Here is a 27,881-nt window from a genome sequence, read left to right as displayed (position 1 = left end):
GGGGGTCCTTGTACATTAGTCTATGAAAGTAAGCGTGCAGGTACAGCAGGCAGTGAAGAAAGCGAATGGCATGTTGGCCTTTATATCAAGAGGAGTCGAGTAGAGGAGCAAAGAGGTCCTTCTGCAGTTGTACAGAGCCCTAGTGAGACCACACCTGGAGTATTGTGTGCAGTTTTGGTCCCCTAATTTGAGGAACATTCTTGCTATTGAGGGAGTGCAGCGTAGGTTTACAAGGTTAATTCCCAGGATTGCGGGACTGTCATATGCTGAGAGAATGGAGCAGCTGGGCTTGTACTGGTGGCGGCGCGACTCGTTGCAGCGGCTCCTACAGCCTGTCTGTCTTTTTTTTTATTTTTTGTCTAGTTAAATGTAGTGTTTGGTGTTTTTTAATACTGGTTTTTTAAATGTGTATATGTGGGGGGGGGGGGGGGGGAACTGTTTGAAATCTCTTCCCTGTCCGGGAGACCCGACCTTTTCCCTGTCGGGTCTCCGTTGTCGTTGGGGCCTAGCATCGTGGAGCGGCCTCCAACCTGAACGACCCGGGGGCTCGGGAGACTGCGGAGGTGCGGACTATTCACCATCGTGGGGCTGGCCGGCCTCGGAGCGTGGGGAGCGGTGGTGACTCGCTGCTGCGACTCGACTCCTGGGGCTCGGAGGCTCCAGCAACGCAGCCGCAGGTCCGGTGGACTGGGACATCGGGAGCTCGCGGGTCCGGGGGGAGAGAGAGACCGCTTCCCGGAGCTCCCGCAACGCGACTTCTCCAGCCCGTGTCGCGGGGTTTGGAACGACCCGGAGCGGGGAAGTACATCACCCGGCACGGCTTCGTGGCCGTGGGACATTACAGCGCCCGCCGGGGGCTCCAACTTCGAGACTTCTAGACCGGGAGCGGGGCCGTAAATCGCCCGGCACGGCCTAAAATGGCCGTGGGACTTATCATCGCCCGCCTGGGGCTTGGACATCGGGAGAGACATGGAGAGCAGGGGAGAGAAAAGACTTTGCCTTCCATCACAGTGGGTTCACTGTGATGGATGTTTGTGTGAACTTAATTGTGTGTATGTCTGTAGGACATTGTTTTTGTTTGTATGGCTGTGGAAACAAAATTTCGTTTGAGTCTCACTGGGGCTCAAATGACAATAAATTTGTATTGTATTGTATTGTACACTCTGGAGTTTAGAAGGATGAGAGGGAATCTTATTGAAACATATAAGATTGTTAAGGGTTTGGACACGCTAGAGGCAGGAAACATGTTCCTGATGTTGGGGGAGTCTAGAACCAGGGGCCACAGTTTAAGAATAGAAACATAGAAATTAAGTGCAGGAGTAGGCCATTCGGCCCTTCGAGCCTGCACGGCCATTCAATATGATCATGGCTGATCATCCAACTCAGTATCCTGTACCTGCCTTCTCTCCAGTCAGGGGATATGGGGAGAAGGTAGGAACGGGGTACTGATTGGGGATGATTAGCCATGATCACAGTGAATGACGGTGCTGGCTCAAAGGGTCGAATGGCCTACTCCTGCACCTATTGTCTATTGTCTATTTTTAATAGTAATTATTGACTAAATGAGAGTTATTAATTTACTTTTCTTGGAGTTAGAAATTTGAGGTGGAGTGAATACTCACTTGCAAATTCAAATGTGTAGCACTTCAGTTTTATTGAAAGAGAATTGAAAATCAGTTATTTTCCCATGTGAAATAAAGTTGATCATTTCTGGGTTATTTTATGTCACTGGAAACTCAACTCGGCATCTCCTATTGTAATCACCTTGCGATTTCTGTATGGGTTGCATGTGATGACATCATTTCCTGTGCAGCACTTCTTTTCGGACATTAGGGGGGAGCTTGGCCCATGTTGACCTTAAAGCATTACTGGGACATCAGCAGTAAACAACAGTGCCATCCTGGGAGACTTGCTTAATTGCAAGTAAACTGCAATCTTGTTAATAATAATAATAATACATTTTATTTTTGGGCGCCTTTCAGAAATCTCAAGGACACCTTACAGAGATTAACAAGAATAATAAAACATATAATCAGAATAAAATAAATAATAAAGACATCACAGAAACACAAATAAAAAACAGAATTCAGTCCAAAAACAAAAAATCAAAAACACAGTGTGAAGAGAGAGCAGCGGCAGCTAAAGCGCGCCAGCGTCCACTCTCCCTTCCGACAGCCATCTTGGACAAAGACTAACAGGTTTACTTACAGACAAAAAAAAATCATCCCCCCACAATGGTTACCACTGTGAGGGAAGGCACAATGTCCAGTCCCTATCCCCAGTTCACCCAAAGTCAGGCCTATTGAGGCCACCGCAATTGCCTCTACGGAGGCCCGATGTTCCTGGCCGTTCTCACCGGGTGGTGTTGACCCGGCGTCGGGAGAGTCCTCTAAGCGGCTGGGCCACCTGGAACGGCCGCTTCCTGACTGGAGACCGCGGCTTCCGAAGCCGACAAGGCCGCGCCGGTTTGGAGCACCCAGGCTCCCGATGTTAGAGTCGGCCCCGCCTGCTCCGCTCCGCAGACCCGCAGCCCGGAGGTGTTGATCTTGGCGGTCACAGCTCACCGGAGCTCCAGCGCGTCGATCCAGCGCGGCGACCCAGGCAAGGCATCGCCCGCTCTGCTCCACTATAGCGCTCCAGCGCTGTGCCGCCACCGAAGCCGAGGTGCTGGGCGGTCACCGCCAGGAAACGGCGCTCCAAGCCCGCTGGTAGGCCACGAGGACGGGTCGACTGGCAGCCCGGAGAAAAAGCTGCCTCACCGACCAGGTAGGGACCTAGAAGTAGAATTGCCCCCTTCCCCCCACATTAAAAAGTCAATTTCTCCAACGGACGAAACACAGGACTTACTCAAAACTTTTTTAAAAAGCGAATTAAACGGACGGCTGTTGGTTAGCAGCCGTTCCCCAAGATGGCTCCTCCTACCGTGAAGATGGCTCCTCCTTCCCTGCTGCATCGCTGGAACATTTCAACCCTTCTCCCCTATCCCACCGAATTACTTCTCCAACACTGATCTCCAGGCTGCGCCCCAAACCACGCATTATGATATCTCTAACGCTGATATTTCACACTTCCCTCCCCCCACCCATGATCCTTAAAAGTTTGTTTCTGGGGGTGTCCCAGCAACTTCTAATAGCCTGACAACTTACAATTGTTCCTACTGCCAGCCCCACCCCCATCCACGACTTTCCAACCACAATCCCCTTCATAATGATCTGGTTTTGATTTTACTCACGCCACTCCCAATCTTCATCTCAACCTTTGATCGCAGTAATCTGCTCGTTCTGATCCTGCCCCTGCATCTCCTCCCTCACCACCACCATCATTGTGTTTTTGATTTCAATTGCCCACAACCATAAAAATGTTGTCTTCTGGTGCCTCCACATCAATCTGCCCATTCTGATGCCTGGCTAGTGTCTTTCCCACTTTCAATGTTAATAATTCCGCACCCACCTACTCGAATATTGGGCTTCAGTGCCCCCTCCAGCTATCAGCCTGACAACTGTCTTGAATTTGTGCTCATCTAGTGGATCCTAATAGTGTATTTTGTTTTAATGGTGAGATATCTATCCATCTTGCTAAACATTTTGTGATTAATAATTGAAGTACAAGGAGGTATCTCGGAATATTGGACTTGGATGCACATCTTAGTCGATCATGAGGACGTGGGATGATGTCTATTTTGTAGATGTGATTTATCAGAGAGAAATCCCTAAAGAAACGCAGAATTTCAGCTGTAATGTGTATTTCAGTTCAACTTATGTGGAGGAGGAAAATGTACTATCTGAAGTGCTGCGTGGGTGTTTCTGGATAATAGGGTGGGTACCAAAAAGACAGTTATAATTGTCCTGCTTTTATCTATACTGATTGAACTGGGATGGCTAAATTGTTTCTCTGTAAGCCTATTTTGCAGTTTCAGGAGATTCAACTTTAGATTTTATGGAAAGAATTTGAGCTGTGATAATGTATCAAGTGAAGTGTAAATAGAGTCAGTAACTATACCAGTTAATTTTAGGCTTTCACCTTTATTGTGAAAGAACGGGAGTGTAATACATTTTAATCCAACCTGTATGTATTACTGTGTTAATTGTTTGCTAGTTCAGCCATTTATTGAAAGGATGCATTTAAAATTTGGCCGAAAATATTAATTGTGTAAATGTTATTTATTTTACCGACCAATAAATGAAATGAAACGGGTGAAATCTGAGAGGGAGGAAACAGTCACTCACACTGCATAGACTCGATTATTTTCAATGACAGTGGATGATCTACACTTCAAATTGCTCATTGATCTGAAGTAATAAAGTTTATGAGAAAATGTAGCTTGCATAGCTCACACAACGTCCATCTCGGCATGTGTGCTTTTCTTCATTAATTCATGTCATGGGAGCAGAATTAGGCCAGTCAGCCTATCAAGTCTACATGGCTGATCCCACTCTATCCCATTCTCCTGCATTCTCCCTGTAACCGTTGACACCCTTACTTATCAAGAACCTGACAATCTCTGCTTTAAAAATGCCCAATGACTTGTCCTCAACCGCTGCCTGTGGCAATGAATACCACAGATTCACCACCCACTCGCTAAAGAAATTCCTCCTCATCTTCTTTCTAAATGTACCTGTGTATGTTTACAATACTGGAGAGATTTCAACACAGAACATTAAAAATGTCATATCTCCACTGTTTCAAGTAGTATGGTGTTAATTTTTTCAGGGATTGTTACTCAAATGTGCAAGAGATAGTAGAGATAAAAGCGTTAGAAATTAAATTAATTCCCTGATTCAACCTGTTTATCTCAAAAAATATCAATTTTTAGGACCTAAAATGTGTAATGCTTTGACACAATTAAATAAAGAGGCAATTTCTGCATTAATTATAATCCAAAATATTTTCAACTGTGTTGCTTTGCAGAGATGCATGCTTCACAGTAATAAGCAAAACTTTTGATGAATTTGGCATTGTGGTCCGAATGGCCATATTTCAAAGAGTGTAACTGTGGTTACTCTTGGTGTCCACCCTATTTTAGAGTAATCACCGTTACACCACAATGGTAAATTAAGACCAAGGAACTTCCCAAGGCGATTGAACATTTTCTAGTTTGAAGAACTCAATAGATAATGAAATTATGAGAATAATCTAACCTTAATATCAAGATTCTGTAAAAGCTGCTGCATGCCAATATTAATGAATATTTTTGGTGTCCACCATCACACGCATAACACCAGTATTTTGCAGTAGCTATATTTCCATCAAATTATGTGCCTGCAGTCTCTTATTATGTATGGACAATTACTTCCACAAAGTTTATTCAAAACATGAGAAAGAAATTACAAAAAAAGAAATACTGGAAGAAACAGGAGCTACTTTCATTTTGGTGTCCACCCTTGGACACTGTAACGCGCATAACGCACGTTTCAGTAGATCACAGGAATATTGCTCATTCAGGGCTTGAAATTAACGGTTGCCCGGGTACCAATGGCCATCGAAAGTCCCACCGGGTAACCTAAATGCCGAATCATTTTGCCCGGCTTGGCACTGCAGATACTGGTTTATACCGAAGATAGATACAAAAAACTGGAGTAACTCAGCGGGTCAGGCAGCATCTCTGGAGAAAAGGAATAAGTGACATTTCGTATCGGCGGTGGCGACGGCTGTAGTCCGCAAAGATCTTAGTGTGGGGTAAAGATACTAGGTGCAGGGTGACGGAGGGTTGGAGCGAATGACGGGCCCCACACAGCAGCACCACCTCCTCCTCCTCCCGCACCCGCCCGCCATGATAGCGGATGCTGCGTGCCACTCCGCCAATGGCGAAAACCGCTTTCAAAACAAACCCTCCCGCACAAAGATCTTATAGCGGAGCTCTGCTCTAAGATCTTTGCTCCTGCACGTTGAGGCTGGAAGGAGGGAAGGAGGGAGGGAGGGAGGGAGGAAGGAAGGGGGAGGCCCGTTTTCAGCCGTCTGAAGCACCTGCACCGCTTGGCCCCGCACCTTCCTGTTGGCTGGCAGAGGAGGGGAGGCGGTGGCGATGAGATCCCAACTGCCTCCCTCTTTGGCGACGGCACTTGGCATTGGACAGGGATGGCCAAGGTAGCGAGGCGATGATGCCGGTGTTGTCCGAGGAGCGCTGACCTTCCTTCCTCCCCACCTCCCCCCCCCCCCCCTCTCTCTCTCTCTCTCTCTCTCTCTCTCTCTCTCTCTCATACGCCCCCCTCCACCCCCTTATCCTGGGACCCCTCCTCCATCCCACACTGATCCCCATTCCCGCCGCTATTCAGTCCTCACTGACATCTAGATGCAACGTAACTTCCTCAAACTCAACAGCGATAAAACAGAATTCCTCCTCATAGGCTCCAAATCCACACTCAGCAAAATCAATAACCCCACTCTCACCATCGACGGCACCACTGTCTCCCCATCTCCCCAGGCCCGCAACCTTGGCGTGATCTTTGATTCCACCCTCTCCCTTGAGCCTCACATCTGCCATGTCATTAAAACCTCCTTCTTTCACCTCCGCAACATCGCCAAACTCAGACCCTCTCTCACACCTCCCGCTGCTGAAAGACTCATCCATGCCTTCATCTCCTCCCGACTGGACTACTGCAACTCACTTCTCCTTGGCATCAGCTCCACCTACATCAACCGACTCCAACTGGTCCAGAACGCAGCCGCCCGACTCATCACCCACACCAAATCCTGGCATCACATCACTCCAGTCCTCAAACAACTTCACTGGCTTCCCATCTCCCACCGGATCACCTACAAAATCCTGATCCTCACCTACAAAGCCCTCCACCATCTGGCCCCCCCATATCTCACTGACCTCCTCTCCCCCTACCAACCCTCACGATCCCTCAGATCGACATCAGCCAGTCTCCTCTCCATCCACAAGTCCAACCTCCGCAGTTTTGGGGACAGAGCCTTCTCCAGGGCAGCTCCCAGGCTCTGGAACTCCCTCCCCCAACTGATCCGCAATTCCGTGTCCCTCACCATCTTCCAGTCCCGCCTCAAGACCCATCTCTTCACCTCTGCCTATCCTTAGCCCCATGTCCCCCTCCCTTTTCATCTGTGCTTGAATTGCCTCATATTGTGTTTTGAATTGAATTCTGTCTTTAATTTGTGTACTAGTCATGTCTCTACTATTTATTTCATTCCGCTTACATGTTCTTCCTCTACTTGCTAAATTTTTGTAAGGTGTCCTTGAGACTCTTGAAAGGCGCCCATAAATAAAATCTATTATTATTATTATTATCCCCTGTGCTCCCCTCCCCACCTATTCATCCTGCACTGATCTCCCTATCCACCTCACATTGATTCTCCTGCCATCCCCCATCTATCCTACACTTGTCCCCCAATTCGTCCTGTACTGACCCCCCTTCCTATCCATCCCACACTGTACCCCCCATTCATCCTGTACTGACCCCTCCATTTATCCCATACTGACACCCACTCCATTTATCCTGCACCGATCCCCCCATCCATCCTGTAGTGATCTTCCCATTCATCTTTTACTGATCTCCCATTCATCCTGTACTGACCCCCTCATTCATCCTGTACTGATACCTCCATTCATCCTGCACTGATCGCCCATTCATCCTGTAGTGATCCCCCATTCATCTTGTAATGATCCACCCAGAATCGAGACCCTTCTTCAGACAGATCTCCATTCTAGAAGAATGGAGGAGATCTGTCTGAAGAAGGGTCTCGACCCGAAACGTTGCCTATTTCCTTCGCTCCATAGATGCTGCCTCACCCGCTGAGTTTCTCCAGCATTTTTGTCTGCTTGGGGTGGGTGATTGCAACCTTCACGTGGTCCACCCTGTTTCAACAAATGCAATCAACCTGGCGTGCACAAACAGAAGATCAAACAGAGCAAGTTATCTTACAACGTTAGGCTATGCATGCCATACGCAAGAAGAGAAGAAGTCTACTCCCATTTATCCTGTACTGTTCCCCCCATTCATCCTGTACTGATCCACCCATTTATCCTGTACTGTTCCCATCCATCCTGTACTGATCCCCCCCATCCATCCTGCACAGATCCCCCCCTGTCCATCCCGTACTGATCTCCCCATTCAACCCCACTGACATCCCCCGCGCTCTCTCTTCTCAATTTTAACTACTCCAACCAACACACACTAATTCCCCTGCCTCAATCCATCCATTCTGCACCGATTGCCTTCTCATCCCCCCCTCCCCCCGGCCATCTATGCATCCCGCACTGATTCACACATCCCCCTACCCCCACCCCCCCGACCCTACTGTGCTGGAAATGTTTTCAGAGTGAACATTGACTATGTTTGATAATGGAATGCAATCAAATGTGTTTTAATTCCCAATGTTATTATTTGCTTTAATCCATAAAGATGGATTAATTAAATTGTAAACACGTGAAACATTAAAACCGCAGTGTCCGATTGTCACTGCTACCATTGACACATTATTACAGAATTCATTTTAACAGGAAATTAATGCTCTTAATATGGAGTATCAGTACTGTAGTTCTGAGCAACATTCACAACTATACGTTGAATTTATCCAGGTTTTACTTCTACAGTCGCTCATATACTTCACAAATTCGGTCAGGAGATATTTCTGTTGAAATTTTAATGTTAATTCTGAAGTGGGAATGATGGAAACAGCATTTATCAATAATTTTTTTTAAATCTGTTGCGTACAAACTGGGTATCTTCATTGCTGTTCACAACATATACATCTAATCTGAATGTCTGGTAATGGGGCATTTTGACACCTTTAAACATATTACCAAAAGAACATTTGCTGCAGTTATGTCCTTTGACCATCTCTTGTTAGTTAGTGTAATGTTTAACTTGTCAGATGGGTATAGTCGTTTTAACAGCTATTATCATAAAATCCCTTTACAAATGTCCTTGCAACCTGTATATTTTGTTGTGGATAAATTATGTGGGAAGCGAGAGTGTTTCTGTACCAATAGCAATAATGACCCCTGCTATGGCCATGTCATGATAATTTTCGGTCCTTCACAGAAAACATGCTTGCATCAATCTGTAGTGTGCATGGTTAAGCATATATGTTACCATGGTCCAGGATTTATTGACACAGGTTGATCATACGCTGAATAATCCAACCCCATTTTTGCTTGGAAGTGGAAAGAAATAATAGAAATTGCATTCATTGCAATGGGTAAAAAGAGTTGAGATACTGTATTATAATTTTGCTGCATGTCATTGTGGTATATATCATGTCTCGATTGGTGAATATGTTTAGTTTGTGACTTTATTTCAAGCAGAAATAATATGTGAATGCTTCATTGAGCATAATTTCGACTGGTAACTACGCACTTCATCCGAGCACATTATCGCACGTGTTATGCAAGCCGTCTTAAATGACCACCTAAACTGTCATTTGGCAACCTAGAATGCTGCCAAGGTTGCCCGGCTGGCAACAGGGAAAGATAGTTAAGTGAGAGCCCTGTCATTTGGTCATACACTCCATGTTTATAGCAAGAAAGTATGGTGAAAACGAAAGTATGTTGAAAAACAGCAAAAGTGAAGAAATCCGCTATCATGCTTCAGAAAAAAATGACTTTTTAAATTTCATGTAACGGTTGTTATGGTGGACACCAAACATAAAGTGTAAAAAAAACGCATAGGAACGCATGTTAAACAAGAAATTTTGTGCATTAATGAAATTTTCTCAAACTTCATGAACAATCTCTCCGTCATGTACTGCTGCCACTATGAGGGTTTTTGATTAATCTGAATCATGTTGAAATAATTTATTTGTGAACTTCAATTTTATGTATGGTCACACTTTTTGTACCCAGTTTTGTAAAAACACACATCTCCTTTTATTCTGAGGCTGTGCCGTCTGATCTTAGAATCTCCCAATAATGGAAGCATCCTCTCCACATCCACTCTCTCTAGGCCTTTCACTATTTGATAAGTTTCAACAAGGTTTCCCCCTCATCCTTCTTAACTTCAGTGAGTATAGGCCCAGAGCCGTCAAACACTCATCATATGTTAACCCAATCAATTATGTCTTACGGCTGTTTATATCTATTTTGCAAGTAGGTGTAAAAGAATTGGAATCAAGGAATAGCATCATTGTTGAAGACCAGATGGCTTGCCATTCATACTGATGCCATATTTCCATTTCATCAAAATATTTAGATTGGGACTGCAGATGCTGGTTTAAATTGAAGACAGACACAAGATGCTGGAGTAACTCAGCGGGTCAAGCAGTATTTCTGAAGAAAAAGAATAGGTGACGTTTTGGGCTGGAACCTTCTTCAAACTGAAAGATAGAGGCGAGGGGAGGAGTATTTTTCCTTTTCTCTTTCTATTCCTTTTCTCCAGAGTTACTGCCTGACCCACTGAGTTGCTCCAGCATTTTGTGTTTATCTTCATTAAAATGTTTGCCTGTTTGGATCAAATGTTTTCTCAGTGTTACTGCCAAATACAGTGGACAAAGCAAAAAAAAAATCAAAGCAATTCTTTGAAATCAATTACGATGTACTGAGTGAAAACAATCTGTTACATTTATGGCTTTATTTTGTTGGTTCAATCTGACAAACAACGGTGTTATGTTTTATAGCAACCAATTGTTCCAAATGTTAATGCCTTTATCTTTTTGACATTTGTGTTCACCACCATGCAGAGAAATGTATAAACAGTCTTCAGCTTTGATATTTGAGATTATTCAATAGAACTTTTATCATTCCAAGATCATCATATCTGTGGTAAAGCAAAGACCAAAAGACAATTAGCTATGAATACTTTGCCATCAGAAGTGAATTGCACTCCCAAATCCCTTTGAACCACCAATTTCTGAATCCTATCCCCATTTAGACAATAGTCTATTATGCCTATGTTCCTACTACCAAAATGCATGACTCCACACTTTGCTACGCTGTAATCCATCTGCCACTTCCTTGCCCACTCTCCCAACCAGGCCAGGTCCTTTTGCAGACTCGCCACTCCTTCTACACTACCTGCCCCTCCACCTATCTTTGTATCATCCCCAAATCTGGCCACAAAACCATCATTTCCATCATCCAAATCATGACGTACAGCATAAAAAAACAGCGGATCCAACGCCAACCCATGCGGAACCCCACTAGTCACCGATAGCCAGAAATGTCTAGCATTTATTGGGAAAATGCTAATTTTATGCAAATACATAAGGCACAATGGCAACAAGAAAAGTGGCCCAACCACAGATTACATGAGAAATTAAAGATGTAGAATTAAATAAATTAAATGGATAGATGGATAGATTTCTGGATAATAGATGAATCAAGGGATATGAGGATAAGAAAGAAAACAGTGATGAGGTATAAGATCCACCATGATCCTGAAGAATGATAAAAGAGGTTTGAGTTTCGTCTGTATGTATATGAAATTTCCAAATTCCTGACTTTTGCTCTCCTTAGAAAATAGTCAGATGAAGATCCACGTCTTTTTTTTGCAGGGTTTTTTTCTCCAAGTTTCCCCTAAGTTTTTTAAAAATAACTTTTAGATTTAAGATGTTTAAGAAGGAACTGCAGGAACTTTAGGATAATCAACCTTTCAAATTTTCCAACTTTTTAATCACCTCAAACGTCACTACTTTTGAGAAAAAAAATTCCAGCCTTTCCCTCTGTCCACAATCCTCATTCTACAAGGATATTAAAGACATTATTTATTATTGTGAAACACATTGGTCCCGATATTGACCTTTAGCAAACTCTGCTACATACCTTTGGACTTATTTATCCATGTTTTTCAAGAATAGCTTGTATTTTAAGAACAAAATACTGCAGATACTAGACATCTTTCTCTCTCTCTCTCTCTAAAGGGCCTGTCCCACTAGCATGCGATAGCATGCGTCTAGCGCGACCAAACGTGGTCGCTTGAGGCGTACGGCCTCGCGGGGCCGGTCCCACTTCCAAGCGCGGAGGCGTATGGAGTTGTGCGGGGCTGGTCCCGACATCGCGCGGGGCTCCAAAAATCTTGCACTGTTCGAAAATTCTGCGCGCCAACGGCCTGTCGGCCCGCAGGTACAGAGCGTCTCGACGGGCATACGCAACGTCTCGACATCGAACGCAGCATCTTGATGTCATACGCAGCGTCTTGACGGCGTACGTCTAGCGCGTGGCGTTGCGCGATGACGTCACCGCCTGACGCCGTGCGAAGTCCAAATTCAGTCGGCCTCCTGTCCAGCTGATTGTTGAGTTTGACGTAAATTACGTCACACACGAACTATGCGTGTACTTACCGCGTACTTAGCGCGTACTTACCGCGAAGTTAGCGCGAACTTAGCGCAATCTCCGCTTCCGTTTGGTCACGCTAGACGCATGCAATCGCATGCTGGTGGGGCAGGCCCTTAACTCTCATCTCGACCACTTCCTGGCTGCGTTGTAATTAAATTTGCGCAAAAACGATCCCCCATAGCGCTACGATTTTTCGCCACCTTACTCGCTATTCTCCTCTGCTGCAAGTCAAATACGTTTTGTTCCGATCGGTGAAATAGTACAAACGTTATGAAGGTTTTGAAGGTTCCCGCTCCCCCACAACCACCCTGCTGCTACTACAATTTATGACCTTCTGAATTTGAGCTTCATATTCATTGTGGCTGCAATTAAAAGGATGCCGAGAGGACAAAATTCCTGGAAATGGTGTTTGGTTAGTTTAATGAAATGGGCTGGAATCAGATGTTGAGCCTCAGAGATGAAACACTGATCTGAACTGATCTGTATTTATGCCTAAATATTCTGTTGTGCTGCAGCAAGCAAGAATTTCATTGTCCTATCTGGGACACATGACAATAAACTCTCTTGACTTGACTTGACTTGACTTGACTTGATAAACGGCATATTAGGTAGGAGCAGGGAAAAAGGAGAAACATCCCAAATGCTCACTGTTGTAAAAAAATAAACTAACAGTATAGAACACACTGGATGAAAGTAAAATTTATGTAAAAAAAACAGAAGGCAGGAAAACATACTGGCAAGTAAAAACAAACAAAACACAGCTATCTTGTACAGGTACAACAGAATCATTTAAGTTTTGTGAGAAACCAAAAAAGTTAACCAGTGTGTGACAGTGTTTTTAATGAGTGATGTTTTCCAGAGTGTTCATTTAGAAATGTTATGTGTAATTTATGTTTAATTTATATTTTTATGTGTTGTCCGAGCGTGTGCCTGTGATGCTGCTGCGAGCAAGATTTTCCTTGTACTTGTAACCATCGTACTTGTGCATGCCGCCAATAAGCTTGATTTGACTTGACTTGATGCTGATATTGTTGTGAAGGAAGAATTTGAAATATCAGATTGGATAAGCCCAGTGAGAGATAAGTATCCTGATTTTACACTTTGAAAGAAAATATATGACAAGGACCCAGTTACAGGGCTGCCAACTCTCACGCATTGAGCGTGAGAATCACGCATTTTTCCAAATTCTCACGCTCTCACGCTGATCACAAATTTCTCATGCTCTGTCGTGAGGAATTCGGTGATCACCGAAAATTTCAAAACTCATATCAATTTCATGGTCCATGGGTGTTGGAGAGCCGGAGCTGAGGGAGGGATGGAAGCAGAAGCAGCGGCAGGGACAGATGCGGACGGGGAGCCGGGGCTGTTGAGTGTATGCCGGACTGGCGAGTGTTTGCCGGGATGGCGAGTCGCTCGCTGCAGCTCCAGCCATAGATCATCAACAGTGCAAGAGTCCCGAGCCGTCAGAGGCGTCGGATGCGTTGCACCGCTGCCGTGAGAGTCTCTGTGCCAAATTGGCCCAGGTGACCAGCATGGATCTGGCTGCGGCTCGGTGCATCCTGGAGGACAACCAGTGGCTGCTGGAATTAGGTATCAGGCACTGGTTAGAAACGTTGGGAGATAGTGGCCTTCAAATGGGGGTGGTTGGAGAAAGCATCCTGCTTGCCTGTTAGATTTTCACATACTGTAATTGCAGGGAAAATGTTGGGGGAGTTCAGAACCATGGGTCACAATTTAAGAATAAAGGGTAGGCCAGTTAGGACAAACTTTCTTCACGCAGAGAATCTGGAATTCTCTGCCACAGGAGGCAGTGGAGGCCAATTCACTGTATGTTTTTAAGAGAGTATTACATTTAGCTCTTGGGGCTAGCGAAATCAAGGGATACGGAGAAAAAACAGGAAAGAGGTACTGATTTTAGATGAACAGCCATGATCATATTGAATGGCAGTGCTGGCTCAAAGGGCCGAATGGCCTATTCCTGCACCCATTTTCTATGCTTGAGTATATGGCAATAAAACTCAACCACTAGATTTTTAAGCATTCATGCATGGTGGAGGTATAATGTAGTCATAGAATGATACAGTGTGAACACAGGCCCTTCGGCGAAACTTGCCCACACCCACCAACATGTCCCAGCTACACTACCTGCTTTTGATCCGTATCCCTCCAAACCTGTCCTATTCATGTATCAGTCTGTTAAATGTTGGGATAGTCCCTGCCTCAACTACCTCCTCTGGAAGCTTGTTCCATATACTCACCATCCTTTGTGTGGAAAAAGTTACCCCTTAAAAATACTTCAAACAAAAAACATTGAAATCATACTTCTACAATGCACTAAAACATGATTTTAATACATTAAATTTCAAAAAGTCCCTCCCACACCCTCCCCCTACTCGGTCGCTCCACTCCCTCGCTGGATACCCCCAAGGCCAGTGATCAGTGATCGCTCAGCCTCCTCCGCTTTCAAAAACACTCCGTGGCCCCTGGTTCAGACAGAGAGCTCTGCCAGATGTGAGCGGGGAACTGAAGCCAGTTGTCCGTGGTGTGTGGATCCCAATGCTCAGCGCTTTGTGTTTCGGAGTTGGCTAATGTTATTGATTTGTAATTAGCCTGATTTGTAATTAGTTGACAAAACCTTCATTTATTATTCTGGAATATCCAGGGGGATGGGATAAGTGTAATATTAAAATGACATGCAAGGTGTCAGGCTGTCTGTCACAACATATAGCCCCGATAACTCATTTCCTTCAGTTAAATATTGGGAAAGTAGCACTATTGTCATTTGCCACTCAACTATTATGTTTGTTTACCTCACTGACTATTTCTAACCCCCCACCCCCCCAAATTCCTTTGACAGGTTGAATAGAAATGTCCCCAATCTCGTTGTTTTATTAATTGAACACGTAGATGAACATCCTCAAGGAGTGTAATCAGATGGAAACTGATTCAGATACGATGTTTAAGAGCTTGTTCAAAGAAGGGGCATATTTTAAAAGAGTGACAGAGATTCTTGCAGGGGAATGCGTGAGGAGGTTATTATTTGTCTTTAGTTTTAGCTTGAACCAGGACATCTGAAGATTGAAAATTTAATATAGTAATTGTGCTGATACTGACTCCAACCTACCATGTAATGAATATCATCCATTCCGGAGGTTTTATTTTTCTGATGCCATTTGAACTTCACTTGGATTTCAATCACTTCAATGTAAAAGTAATTGGGAATGGGGAACATTTGAACAAAAATTTGCCCTCGGTACATATTAACTGTAATATAATAATGTATGCTTGTTGGTAGGTGCAATCAAAACAAAGATCTTTTTGTCATTGTTGTGTTATGAATACCACAGAAAATATTATGTACTCTCAAGATCACATTTAATAGAATAATATTGCTTAAATATATAGTTATTGGACTTTGCATTTTGGAAAAGTCCCAGCTGAGAGGAAGACAGCAAAATAATGAAAATATTGGGGGTGAAAATAACTTCAGGACAGTTTGTTAGGAAAATGAAGGAAATGGTAACAGAATACTTATACAACTGAGCGAGTATAATTTTACTCATGAGAAATTGTATTTGTAAATTGCAATTGTAAATTGAATGCACTCCTAATTCTCACCCAATGTGGCAGCCCTGCAGTTAAATGTATCCCAGGTTGATTAAAGAGGCAAGAAAGGCTCTGATCATTAATTGGCATTCCTATCTTGCTACAAGCACAGAGTTGAACTACTTAGTTAATGTTAATGTAGTAGCCTGTTTAATAAGAGCGAAGGGGATGGAGGAAATAATTATAGGCCTGTCAACTTATTTCTAACAATAAGAACATTATTGAAAAACTACTAAGGCAGAATATTAATCGTGAAAGGTAAGATTACTCAAGAACTGTGAGCATGGATTTAGTAAAGGAAGTGCTGCCTGACACATGTAATAATTTCACATGACAGATTAGTCATGGGAACAGGCAATAAGTGGTAATTTGGATACAACATTGACTTGGTGGTGAGAAACAGAGGGTAGTGTTAATGAATATTATTGTGACAGGAGGTCTGTTTTCAGTGGGGCACTGTTGAACCTGGAACAGGTTTCTTGCTTCTGCTGATGTATTTCAGTGATTTAGATTTAGATTTATACACAGGAAGCATGATTAAGAAAGTTACAGATGATACAGAAAATGCCATGTGGCTGGTGATAAGGAAACATTTGAACTATAAGAGAGTAAATTGGTATGTGAAGAGAACGCTAAATTGCCATTGAGGTCTTGGTTGGCTAAGACTTGACAGAGCAGACTTGAGTGGCTGGTTGATTCTTTTCCTGCCCTTAGTTCGTATGTTCTTGTGGAACAAATTCTAGGTGTAGGTAGATATAAATGAACTGATCAGATAGGTAGACAACTGGCAAATGAAATTCAGTCTAGAGAAGTTTGAAATAGAGTACTTGTAGAGGGCAAACAAGGCAAAGTAACATATATTAAACGATAGGCTATTAAAAGTAGTGTGAAGGAATAGTGGGATTGTGTAATGCATGCCCATATAGATTGAAAGCATAGCCCTGAAATGTTAACTTTTATTTAAATCAGCTTTCATATTTATGTATGTGACACAAGTGTGCTCTGGAAATGCATTACAAATGTAGAAGTGTGTATCGTAGGCAGAAAAGATGGATAAGAAGAAATATGGGATCTTTTATCAGCTGACATTTGGAATAACAATCTTTTGAGTGCATTGAATTACAAATCTGCAATTTTTTATGAATAAAGTACATTTTAGTGGAAAAATTACCCCTTGCTCCTGACAGCACAACAGAAACATTTATTCTTGATAATGGAATGATAGGAAGGTTGCAGCACGTAAAAATCTATTTAGCTTGTTGAGTCCATGTTGACTTCATGCAGGAGTAGTCCTGCTAGTCCCCACTCCCTAGCCCCACTATAGCCCTGTATATATGTGATTCACACACATTCGCACACTCTTTTGCCAAATCACGTGGAAAATGTGTTGAATTAATAATGCATAGGCCGGTGCAGCAGCTTAAGTACCCGATGTTGGCACTTGGTATCTATACAACCAGTTACAGATGGGGATTTAATGTGGTTTGGTGACCAATAAACAGAATAACTCTGGATCTATGGAAATGCCTTTAATCTTTAGTTTATTTGACAAATTATTTAGTTTAAAGATTATTTTTACATTACTGGTTTAGCGAAGAGAAATCATATAGATTGAAAGCATAGCCCTGAAATGTTAACTTTTAATTAAATCAGCTTTCATATTGATGTATGTGACACAAGCTTGCTCTGGATAGCTATTTTGAGGTTTCTTTTATGTGTACCTACCACCATCACTGTGTACCCATCACCTTTATTAAGTCTTTATGAAGAAAAAACTGCTGGAAATTTAGAATGAAATTAGATAATACTGCCGGTACAAATTGAAAGAAAAATATCTAAACTTTTTTAAATCTCTCCACGGACTGAATTTGTTTGCTTCTTGCGGAATATGTTGGCTGTTTACAGTTAATATTGTGAACGAATGAGCTTTGGCAGTTTTGCTTGTGATCCTGCATGCAATTCTGTTGACATTAACTTGGCAGCCTTTCTTTATGAAGCTCGAAGTCTGTGGGAAATGAAAATTTCACATTAATAAAGTATATGTCTGGTCATGGGTTGGGTCTGCTGGTTTCTTGAGCTAAAACAAATTCTCCGTGCAACATACTACTGTACTAATTTTGTACTATGTTTGACAAGGCAGTGATTAATGCCATCACTGTGTGTGAAGTGGTAATTGTTGTGTTCCTACTATAGACCACCTATGGTTCAATCCATGTGTAGGAAAGAACTGCAAATGCTGGAGTAACTCAGTCTCAATCTGAGGAAGGCAGGGTTGCAAACTCTCACGCATTGAGCATGAGACCCATGCATTTCACCAAATTCTCACGCTCTCACGCTGATCACAAATTTCTCACGCTCTGTCTTGAGAAATTCTGTGATCAACGAAAATTTCAAAACTCATATCAACTGCATGGGCCGCGGGTGTTGGAGAGTCAGGGCTGAGGGAGGGGTGGAAGCAGAAGCAGCGGCAGGGACAGATGTGGATGGGGATCCGGGGCTGGCGAGTGTTTGCGGGGCTGGCGAGTCGCTCGCTGCAGCTCCGGCCATGGAGCAGCCTCAGTGCAAGAGTCCCGGGCAGTCGGAGGCATAGGAAGCATTGCGCCGCTGCCATGAGAGTCTCTGTGCCGAATTGGCCCAGGTGACGGCCATGGGTCAGGCTGCGGCTCGGTGCATCATGGAGGACAACCAGTAGCTGCTCGAAGTAAGTACCAAGCACTGGGTAGAAACGGGGGAAGATAGTGGCCTTCAAATGGGGGTGGTTGGAGAAAGCATCCTGCTTGCCTGCTAGAATTTCACATACTGTAATTGCAGGAAAAATGTTCCCGATGTTGAGGAAGTTCAGAACCATGGGTCACAGTTTAAGAATAAAGGGTAGGCCAGTTAGGACAAACTTTCTTCACCCAGAGAGTTGTGAATCTGTGGAATTCTCTGCCACAGAAGGCAGTGGAGGCCAATTCACTGGATGTTTTCAAGAGAGAGTTACATTTAGCTGTTAGGGCTAGCAAAATCAAGGGATATGGGGAGAAAACAGGAAAGAGGTACTGATTTTAGATGAACAGCCATGATCATATTGAATGGCAGTGCTGGCTCGAAGGGCCGAATGACCTATTCCTGCACCTATTTTCTATGTTTCTATGCTTGAGTATATGGCAATAAAACTCGACCACTTGATTTTGAAGCATTCATGCTTGGTGGAGGTATAATGTAGTTATAGAGTGATACAGTGTGAAAACAGGCCCTTCGGCGTAACTTGCCCACACCCGCCAACATGTCCCAGCTACACTATCTGCTTTTGGTCCATACCTCCAAACCTGTCCTATCCATGTATCAGTCTAACTGTTTCTTAAATGTTGGAATAGTCCCTGCCTCAACTACCTCCTCTGGCAGATTGTTCCATACACCCACCACCCTTTGTGTGGAAAAAGTTACCCCTTAAATAGTTACCTTAAAAATACTTCAAACAAAAAACATTGAAATCATACTTCTACAATGCACTAAAACATGATTTTAATTCATCAAATTTCAAAAGGTCCCTACCGTGGGAGGGAGGACACCCCCCTCACACACCCTCCCCCCACTCGGCCGCTCCACTCCCTCGCCAGGTACCCCCAAGGCCCGTGATCAGCGATCGCTCACCCTCCCCACTTTCAAGAACGCTCCGCGGCCCCTGGTTCAGACAGAGAGCACTGCCGAGATGTGAGCAGGGAACTGAGGCCAGTTGTCCATGGTGTTTGGATCAGTGTTTCGGAGTTGGCTAATGTTATTGATTTGTAATTAGCCTGATTTGTAATTAGTTGACAAACCTTAATTTAATAATCCGGAATATCCATATATAATTATCCATGGGATAAGTGCAATATTAAAATGACATGCAAGGTGTCAGGCTGTCTGTCACAACATACAGCCCCGATAACCCATTATTTCCTTCAGTTAAATATTGGGAAGGTAGCACTATTGTCATTTGCCACTCAACAATTATGTTTGTTTACCTCACTGACTATTTCTAACCCCCCCCCCCCCCAAATTGCTTTGACTGGTTCAATAGAATTGTCCCCAATATCGTTGTATTATTAATTGAACACGTAGATGAACATCCTCAAGGAGTGTAATCAGATGGAAACTGATTCAGATGCGATGTTTAAGAGCTTGTTCAAAAAGAAGGGGCATACTTTAAAGGAGTGACAGAGATACTTGCAGGGGAATGTGTGAGGAGGTTATTATTTGTCTTTAGTTTTAGCTTGAACCAGGACATCTGAAGATTGAAAGTTTAATATAATTTACCATGGTGTGGTACAAAATCAGTCTCAATTATATTCATTGTTTGGAAAAATTGGTAAAATGTGAGTTGATCTTGAAGCAAAATAGATATAAAGCTGTCATGTATCTGCTCCAAATTCTTTTGAGCTTTCAGAGTACAGTTGATTTGAATGTATTCTGCTGAATATAAAATAATATGTTTCAAAATACCTCCTGTGTGTTCATGGGTTATACCATGCTAAAATCAGGGCTGCCAGAATATATCAGTATTCACAGTTGCAGAAAGAAAATAGTATACCTCTTTATCAGCAAAACGATCATCCAACCTAGTAGACAAAATTGCTGGAGAAACTCCTGTTTAGTGTAGCTCATCGATAAAGCTCATACCATTAGAAACAATGTAGAGAAAAAGTGTATTAACCTCTGATATTCTTTCATTTAGTGAGGGAATGTCCAGATGATCAGATTAGTTCCAGTGAAGAACCTAACTTAAAGTACTAGAGGTGTAAATTATGTCTGTTTCTGGATGCCATACAGAATCTTTCTCTACAGAGGAAAATGGATGTATTTCATTCACATGTGGTTATCTGGACTTTCACTGCCACTTTGTAGCAGTGTGAGCAAATGCTTTAGTTTATGGAGAGGTTATGACCTGACAGTGGATCAAGCCTGGTCCAGAGAACTAGCATTTCAATACAACCAAAATAGAGATTCCAACACAAATAAATAATTGAGTTCTAAATGCTTAAAAATGTTCTTAGGCGTTTTTATTTTTTTAAGTTCTAACACTTTTTAATTATATAATTTAATTTCAACAGTTCTTGAATGTTTTTAGATGTCAAAATATCCATGTGTTCAAATCGTAGATATGTCTTCCAAGACACCATTTCCTTTGGTTCTTTGGACCAGATGCATAGTTTCTAACTAGATAGTCGCATCCCTGACATGGTTAATCTAACCAGTGATCGGAAAATTCTAAGAGGCAGCTGTAATCATTTTTAGATTAATTAAATACAATCAGTATAGATTTTGTTGAAGGAAGATCTTGTTTCACAATCTTTGCTCATTTTTGAGAAATTAATGAGAACATTGGTGAAAGTAGTGCCTTTGATGGAATCAAGATGGATTTTGCAAGGTTTGCAAGGCTTCTGATAAGGTCCTATTTATAATCTGATCAAAAGATGCAAGGGATCATCCTAATTTGGATCTAAAGTTGGTCTTCTGTTGCAGACCAAATGGACGTTTATTTTTCAGGCAGCAAAAACGAGTAGGCATTAATGCGTACAATCCTATGTTTATTCAAATTATAAGCTAGCATATAAAAAGCCATTTTTTAATTTTGGTGCTGCCAAACCGATAATGTCATTAAATGCATGGAAACCTGGATGCCAACTATTTTCAGTAATTTCTGACATGTGGCATTGCTTTGAAGATTATCCCCATAATCTCAGGAAAATTTAATCAACGCAAATCAGTGAAGTAAACTCTTCACTTTCCTTTATATACACTGAAGACTGCCAGACTTCGTCTGCTCCAGAGGCTGTAAATATTTATTTTGTTATTCCCATACTAAAAAATCAGGGTGATACACTTGAGAGCATACTGTACTGTTGGGGATGCCTTTTTTATTTTCTCCCATGAATTGTGTTCTTGATCGATGGAGAGAGAATGAATAGAAAACCAAATAGATTGAATTTCTGTAATATGGAAATGTGATGATTGTTCTTATTGTTTGTTTTGTCTTTGTACTATAGGATTCCTCAAGACAGAGACATGAACAGAAGAAAACGGTATCATTCAGTAGCATGCCTTCTGAAAGGAAAATTAACAGTGCCAGTGATTGCATTAGCTTCATGCAGGCTGGCTGTGAACTGAAGAAAGTGCGTTCAAATACTCGAATATACAATCGCTTCTTTACTTTAGACCTTGACCTTCTGGCTTTACGTTGGGAACCTTCCAAAAAGGACCCTGACAAGGCTAAACTTGAGGTTTCTTCCTTTAAAGAGGTTCGAATCGGAAAAAACACAGAGACTTTCAGAAGTTGTGCAGTTGTGGATCAGATCTGCGAAGACTGCTCCTTCTCGTTAATATATGGGGATAATTATGAGTCTTTGGACCTCGTAGCCTCTTCTGCAGATGTCGCTAACATTTGGGTCACAGGCCTACGTTATATTGCTTTACACGGTAAGCAGGCTCTGTATTTGATAGAGGGTGACCAGCATTCGCCAAGGACTAAGTGGCTCGATTCGGTGTTTTACGAAGCTGATATAGATGGCAATGGAATTATGTTAGAAGACACAGCAGTGAAAGTGATAAAGAACCTCAATCAAGGTTTGAAGGAGTCAAGAATCAGACTTAAGTTTAGAGAGGTACAGAAAGAGAAAGGAAAGTTAACTACTAGGGTAACAAAGGAGGAATTTTCTGATGTCTACAGTAATCTATGCACAAGACCTGAGGTATATTTCTTACTTGTGCAAATATCCAGTAATAAAGAATATCTAGATACCAAAGATTTAATGTTATTTTTAGAAGCTGAACAAGGAATGATACATACAACAAAAGAAATATGCCTCGATCTCATAAAGAAATACGAACCTTCGGAACACGGTCAGCTGCAGAGTTATCTTAGTATTGATGGCTTTACACGATATCTGTTATCAGAAGAATGCAACATATTTGATCCAGAACACAATAAAGTCTGCCAGGATATGAATCAGCCATTATCCCATTATTATATCAATGCATCTTACAATACCTACCTGAAACAAAATGATTCTAAAAGTTCATCTGATGTGCAGGGATATGTTAAGGCCTTGAAATTAGGTTGCAGAAGTGTTGAGATTGATGTGTATAATGGTCCAAATAATGAGCCACTAGTCAGTAAACGCAACAACGTGACCTCACCAATCACTTTCAGTAATGTCATTGAAGTGATTAATAAATATGCCTTTGTGGCTTCAGAGTACCCTGTGATTGTGTCTTTGCGAAATCACTGCTCCATAGAACAACAAAAAGTGATGACTCAAAAAATGAAAAAAATCTTTGGAGCTAAATTATATACACAGCAGCCAAATTTAGCAGAAGGGTACCTCCCTACACCAGAGAAACTGAAGAAAAAAATTATTTTGAAGGGAAAAAAACTAGCATCTGCCAATGATTTATCAGAAGGTGACGTGACGGACGAAGATGAAGAAGCGGAAGTTTCTAGAAGGTTGACTGATACGTTTTTTGTTCCCAAGCGAACTATTCGAATGTGTAGGGAACTCTCTGATTTGGTCACTCTGTGCCATTCTGTGCAGTTCGTAGATTTTCAGTATTCAATGAAGAACCAGAAATATTGGGAAGTATGCAATTTCAGTGAAGCCAAGGCAAGGATATTAGCAAATGATTTCCCAGGAGACTTTGTGAACCACAATAAAAGATTTCTGTCTCGTGTTTTCCCTGCTCTCATGGGTATAGATTCGAGCAATTTGCATCCACAAGAATTCTGGAATTGTGGCTGCCAGTTGGTGGCCATCAACTGCCAGATCCCAGGCCCAACGACTGCCCTTAACATTGGATGGTTTCGTCAGAACGGCTGCTGTGGTTATATTCTACGTCCTGCCATTATGCGAGAGGAGCTGTCATATTTCAGTGCCTACACTGAGGGAGTTTTTCCTGGAATCTCACCTCAGGTTCTGCACATAAAGCTAATCAGTGGTCAGAACTTCCCAAAGCCTAGAGGTTCTGGCACGAAAGGAGATGTTGTAGATCCATATGTTTTTGTGGAAATTCACGGGATTCCTGTGGACTGTGCAGAAATGAGAACCAGGACTATTCATCAAAATGGAGAGAACCCTCTATTTGATGAAAGCTTGGAATTTGAAATCAATCTGCCTGAGCTTGCAATGGTACGATTTATTGCTCTAGATGATGACTACATTGGTGATGAATTTATTGGCCAGTACTGTATCCCATTTGAGTGTCTGCAGACTGGATATCGACATGTTCCTCTGTGCACAGACACTGGGGAAGAAATTGAACTAGCTACTCTTTTTGTTCATGTTGCCATAACTGATCGAAGAGGTGGCGGAAAGGCTCACAGAAGAGGCCATTCAGTCAAGAAAGGGAAGAACACAATAAAATACACAATGTTAAGGTCTATTGGGATCAAAGTTGTTGATGATACATTCAAAGTTGCAGGCCATCCATTGCGAGAAGCTGCAATTATCAGAGAAAATGTTCAGGTAATAATTTGATTATGAAATTACTTTTTAATCTTTAGAATTACTTCAGGATCATATTGCATTAAGCCTCTAATGCATTTTATTGAAATTAAATACATATTCACATGAGCTAAACAAGGGTGACAATTCATTTCCCCACCTCACTGCCCCTTCTTTCCAACTCTGGCGTCCCCGTGATACAACTATTTGGGTTATAAAGATTTGCCTATACAGAATTCACAAATCACCACTCAAAATGTGAGTTACAAAATAAAATTCACTCGTGGAATTTATATGGGGAAGAGAAAGTTTTTTTTTTCAACTTGCTAAATGATACAGCATTTTGTGGCAGAAAATCACAAATGATACCCTTTTTGAGGATCGCAACTCCCCATAACACTGTGTCATCTATATCTAAGTATCTGCTATTGTATGAAGGATGCAATTCCAAGATGAATACAGGCAATAATCTCACATTTGAACAAATTGGTCCCGGTTGCATGCATTTATGCACTTGTCTTCTTTACCTATAAACTCTTCCAGTTCTATACTCTATAAGGTGTCTCTGCTCTTCCAGATATGAGATCTTGAGTCAGTTCAATTTAAATTGTTTCACTGTTGGTGGCAGTACTTTCAACTGAGAAGGCTATAAAGTCCAGAATTATCTCCCTAAACTGTCCTGATTCTTTAAGATGTTCCCAAAGCTTATCGCCCTCTGAACATGTGCATTGTATCTCTAATATCTCTAAACATTGTTTGTTAATGCTGTTGTGATGGTGCCTAAGCTCCGCTAATTACACAGTTACGGTAGAAAAGTGTTGAGAAATTGTATTTCTGTCTTTCATTATACAGCATTGATGCATATAAAATATGCTATTGTATCAGAAAAATGAGATTTTTCTTAGTGAATAATTTACTCTGGAGGTGAAGTGACTGATACTTAGTTTAACACAATATGGTTTTAATATGTTCAGGAATCTTAGTTTGAAGTCGGGAAAAGGGAAAATCTAAAAAGTATAATTACATATATCTGAATCTGAATTGAAACTGGTTAATAACTGGTTAATAAAATATGCAATAATTGATACCAATTACTTAGAGCAACATATTTTGTATTTGTAGATCAAGCATTTTAAAATAGTATAAATGAATGTGGAGGTCAATACTGTTTCAAATTTGTATTAATAACACAAAAATGCAACATAATTCATCTGTGTTTGATGATATAAAAAGCTGGATGAGAAAATAAACTGCTAGGAGGATGCTAGGATTTTTTTAAGGCTTATTGAAGTGAGTAAGCAACAGATGGGTGATAAGATTATTATGTGGAGAAATTAGATTGTTGTCTTTGGCAGGAAGGATGGAAAATAGATTATTTTTAAATGGCATTCAGAGCTAATTGGGATCCATATGTGATTGCCATAAAATTTACATCCAGGTGCAACAAGCAATGAAGAAGGCAAATAATATGTTGGTCTTAATTATAAGGGAATTTGAGTAAAGAAATCTTGCTTTTTTGGCAGAACAGCCTCGGGAAACCATGATCCATAGAAGGTTATCATATCCGAGAAATGCAATGTTCTTGCCGTATGTGGATATTCCATATTTGGTTGGACAGATAGTACACTTCATAAACTGGATCGCATGTCCCATGCATTATGCTAACCACCAGGTGCCAGTGTGAGGACCCTCCTAAACTAAGAAACCGAAATATGGACATACAAGAGACCGTGACAGGAATCCCCCCAAAAAATCAAAGTACTGGAAGTGAGTCCGGCAGCAACTATGGAGACTGATGAAGGGCCCGACCCAAAGCATTACGTGTCCATTTCCTCCACAGATGCTGTCTGACCAACTAAATTGCTCCAACACTCTGTTTTGTTTAAGTTTGCTGGGCATTGGGGTTGGGTTATGGGTGGTAATGTTATTATACATGTAGGGAGCAGTAACATGGGAAGAAATGGAGCAGGTGCACTCTTTGGATTTGTCAAGTTAAACTAAGGATTGACCTCTCGGGGATTGTAAACGAGGATTGTTATTGAACTACGGCAAATTCATTTGGGCGGAAGGAATGGTGTGGCAGAGGATTTCTACTCTGCCAGCAGTAGTAGATTGGTAAGAAACTACTGCTGAGATAGGTGTCCCATAAACTCCCATTTTTTTTTTGTCTAACTGTAGTCTTGTTGGTCTGTGTCCAAGATGGCTGCCGTGAAGGGAGAGTGGACGCTGGCACGAATTGGTTGCCGCTGCTCTCTCTTCACACTGTGTTTTTGATTTTCTGTTTTTGGATTGAATTCTGTTTTTAATTTGTGTCATTGTGATGTCTTTAATTACTTGTTTTACTCCGATTATATGTTTTTATTCCGATGGGAGAGAGTTGGGAGAGAAACTACGGGGCAGGATCTCGGACAATAATCATCCAATTATTCCCAGTGGCATGGAGGTGTGTTTGGACATAGGAGGATTATGTGCCTCGGGTGATGTTGCAGGAAGCAGGATGTTGGGGAGTGATTTCGCTACTTGGATCATTGGGATCTATGTATTTGTGATTATTCAGTTACCTCCAGGTACCATTCAAAAAATTCAGGTACCATTTAAAAATAAACACTTTGAACATTTTTCAGTTGAGCGTGAACGTTTTCAATTGGGCAGAAAGAGCCAGTCCAGATTTGTGAAAACATAGTTACATGACTGCCAAAGTCGTGGATAGGGAAGGTCTATGTATGATTCTTACATCCACTTCTGAAAGATATTTGATGAAAATCTCTCATGAGAGTTATGAAAAGTTGTATTTGGCTGATCAACAGTAGAATAATGAACACATTTTCAGTCTTATAGGGTATAAATTGGTGGTGTCCCTTGAGGATCAATTTGAGGTCACGCAATTTATAACTGACTTAAGTAGGTGGATTGAAATGCACATGAATATAGATCATCAAATTATCACCAACAAGTGCAGAAAATAATCAGAAAAGCTAGAAGGATGCTGGATTGCTGCTACAATTCTAGCTACCATACAAATTTACCAGAATAGTGGGGTGGGAGATTGCAACCTTCACGTGGTCCGCCCTGTTTCAACTAATGCAATCAACCCGACGTGCACAATCAAACAAGATCAAATAGAACAAGTTGACCTCAACTTTAGTGTTCAAGAAGGAACTGCAGATGCTGGAAGATCGAAGGTACACAAAAATGCTGGAGAAACTCAGCGGGTGCAGCAGCATCTATGGAGCGAAGGAAATAGGTGACGTTTCGGGCCGAAACCCTTCTTCCTCAACTTTAGGCTGTGCGCGCCATACGCAGGAAGAAGATCAGAATAGTACCCAGATTCAAAACTTGGGTAGTTTTGAACTGAAACTCATGTTCTCATAAATTATGTAGAGAGATTACACAAAATAGGATTATATTCCTTGGAATTTAGGTGACTACGGGTCAATTGATTGTAGTTTTTACCATTTTAAGAGGAGGTTGATAATGAGAACTAATGTTACTGGTTGGAGAATCAAAGTGTTTGAGATGCAGCATAGAAACAGGCCCTACGGCCCGTCGAGCCCATGCTGACCAATGATCACCCCCTACACTCG

The 27,881-nt window shown here is 42.0% G+C and overlaps 1 protein-coding gene across 1 annotated transcript in view; it reads left to right on the top strand.

Moving 5' to 3' along the window:
* The window catches only part of plcl1 (phospholipase C like 1 (inactive)), a 226,992-nt gene that overhangs the window by 164,000 nt on the left and 35,111 nt on the right, over positions 1-27,881 (top strand). Inside the window, exon 2 of the mRNA XM_033023696.1 lies at positions 21,847-24,318. Within this exon, the coding sequence (XP_032879587.1) occupies positions 21,847-24,318 (2,472 nt within the window). The remainder of the gene's footprint in view (positions 1-21,846; positions 24,319-27,881) is intronic.

The sequence above is a fragment of the Amblyraja radiata genome, chromosome 7, assembly GCF_010909765.2.
Source record: "Amblyraja radiata isolate CabotCenter1 chromosome 7, sAmbRad1.1.pri, whole genome shotgun sequence".
NCBI lineage: Eukaryota > Metazoa > Chordata > Chondrichthyes > Rajiformes > Rajidae > Amblyraja > Amblyraja radiata.
The sequence above is the reverse complement of the archived record's forward strand: the minus strand, read 5'-3'. Positions and strand labels throughout refer to the sequence as shown.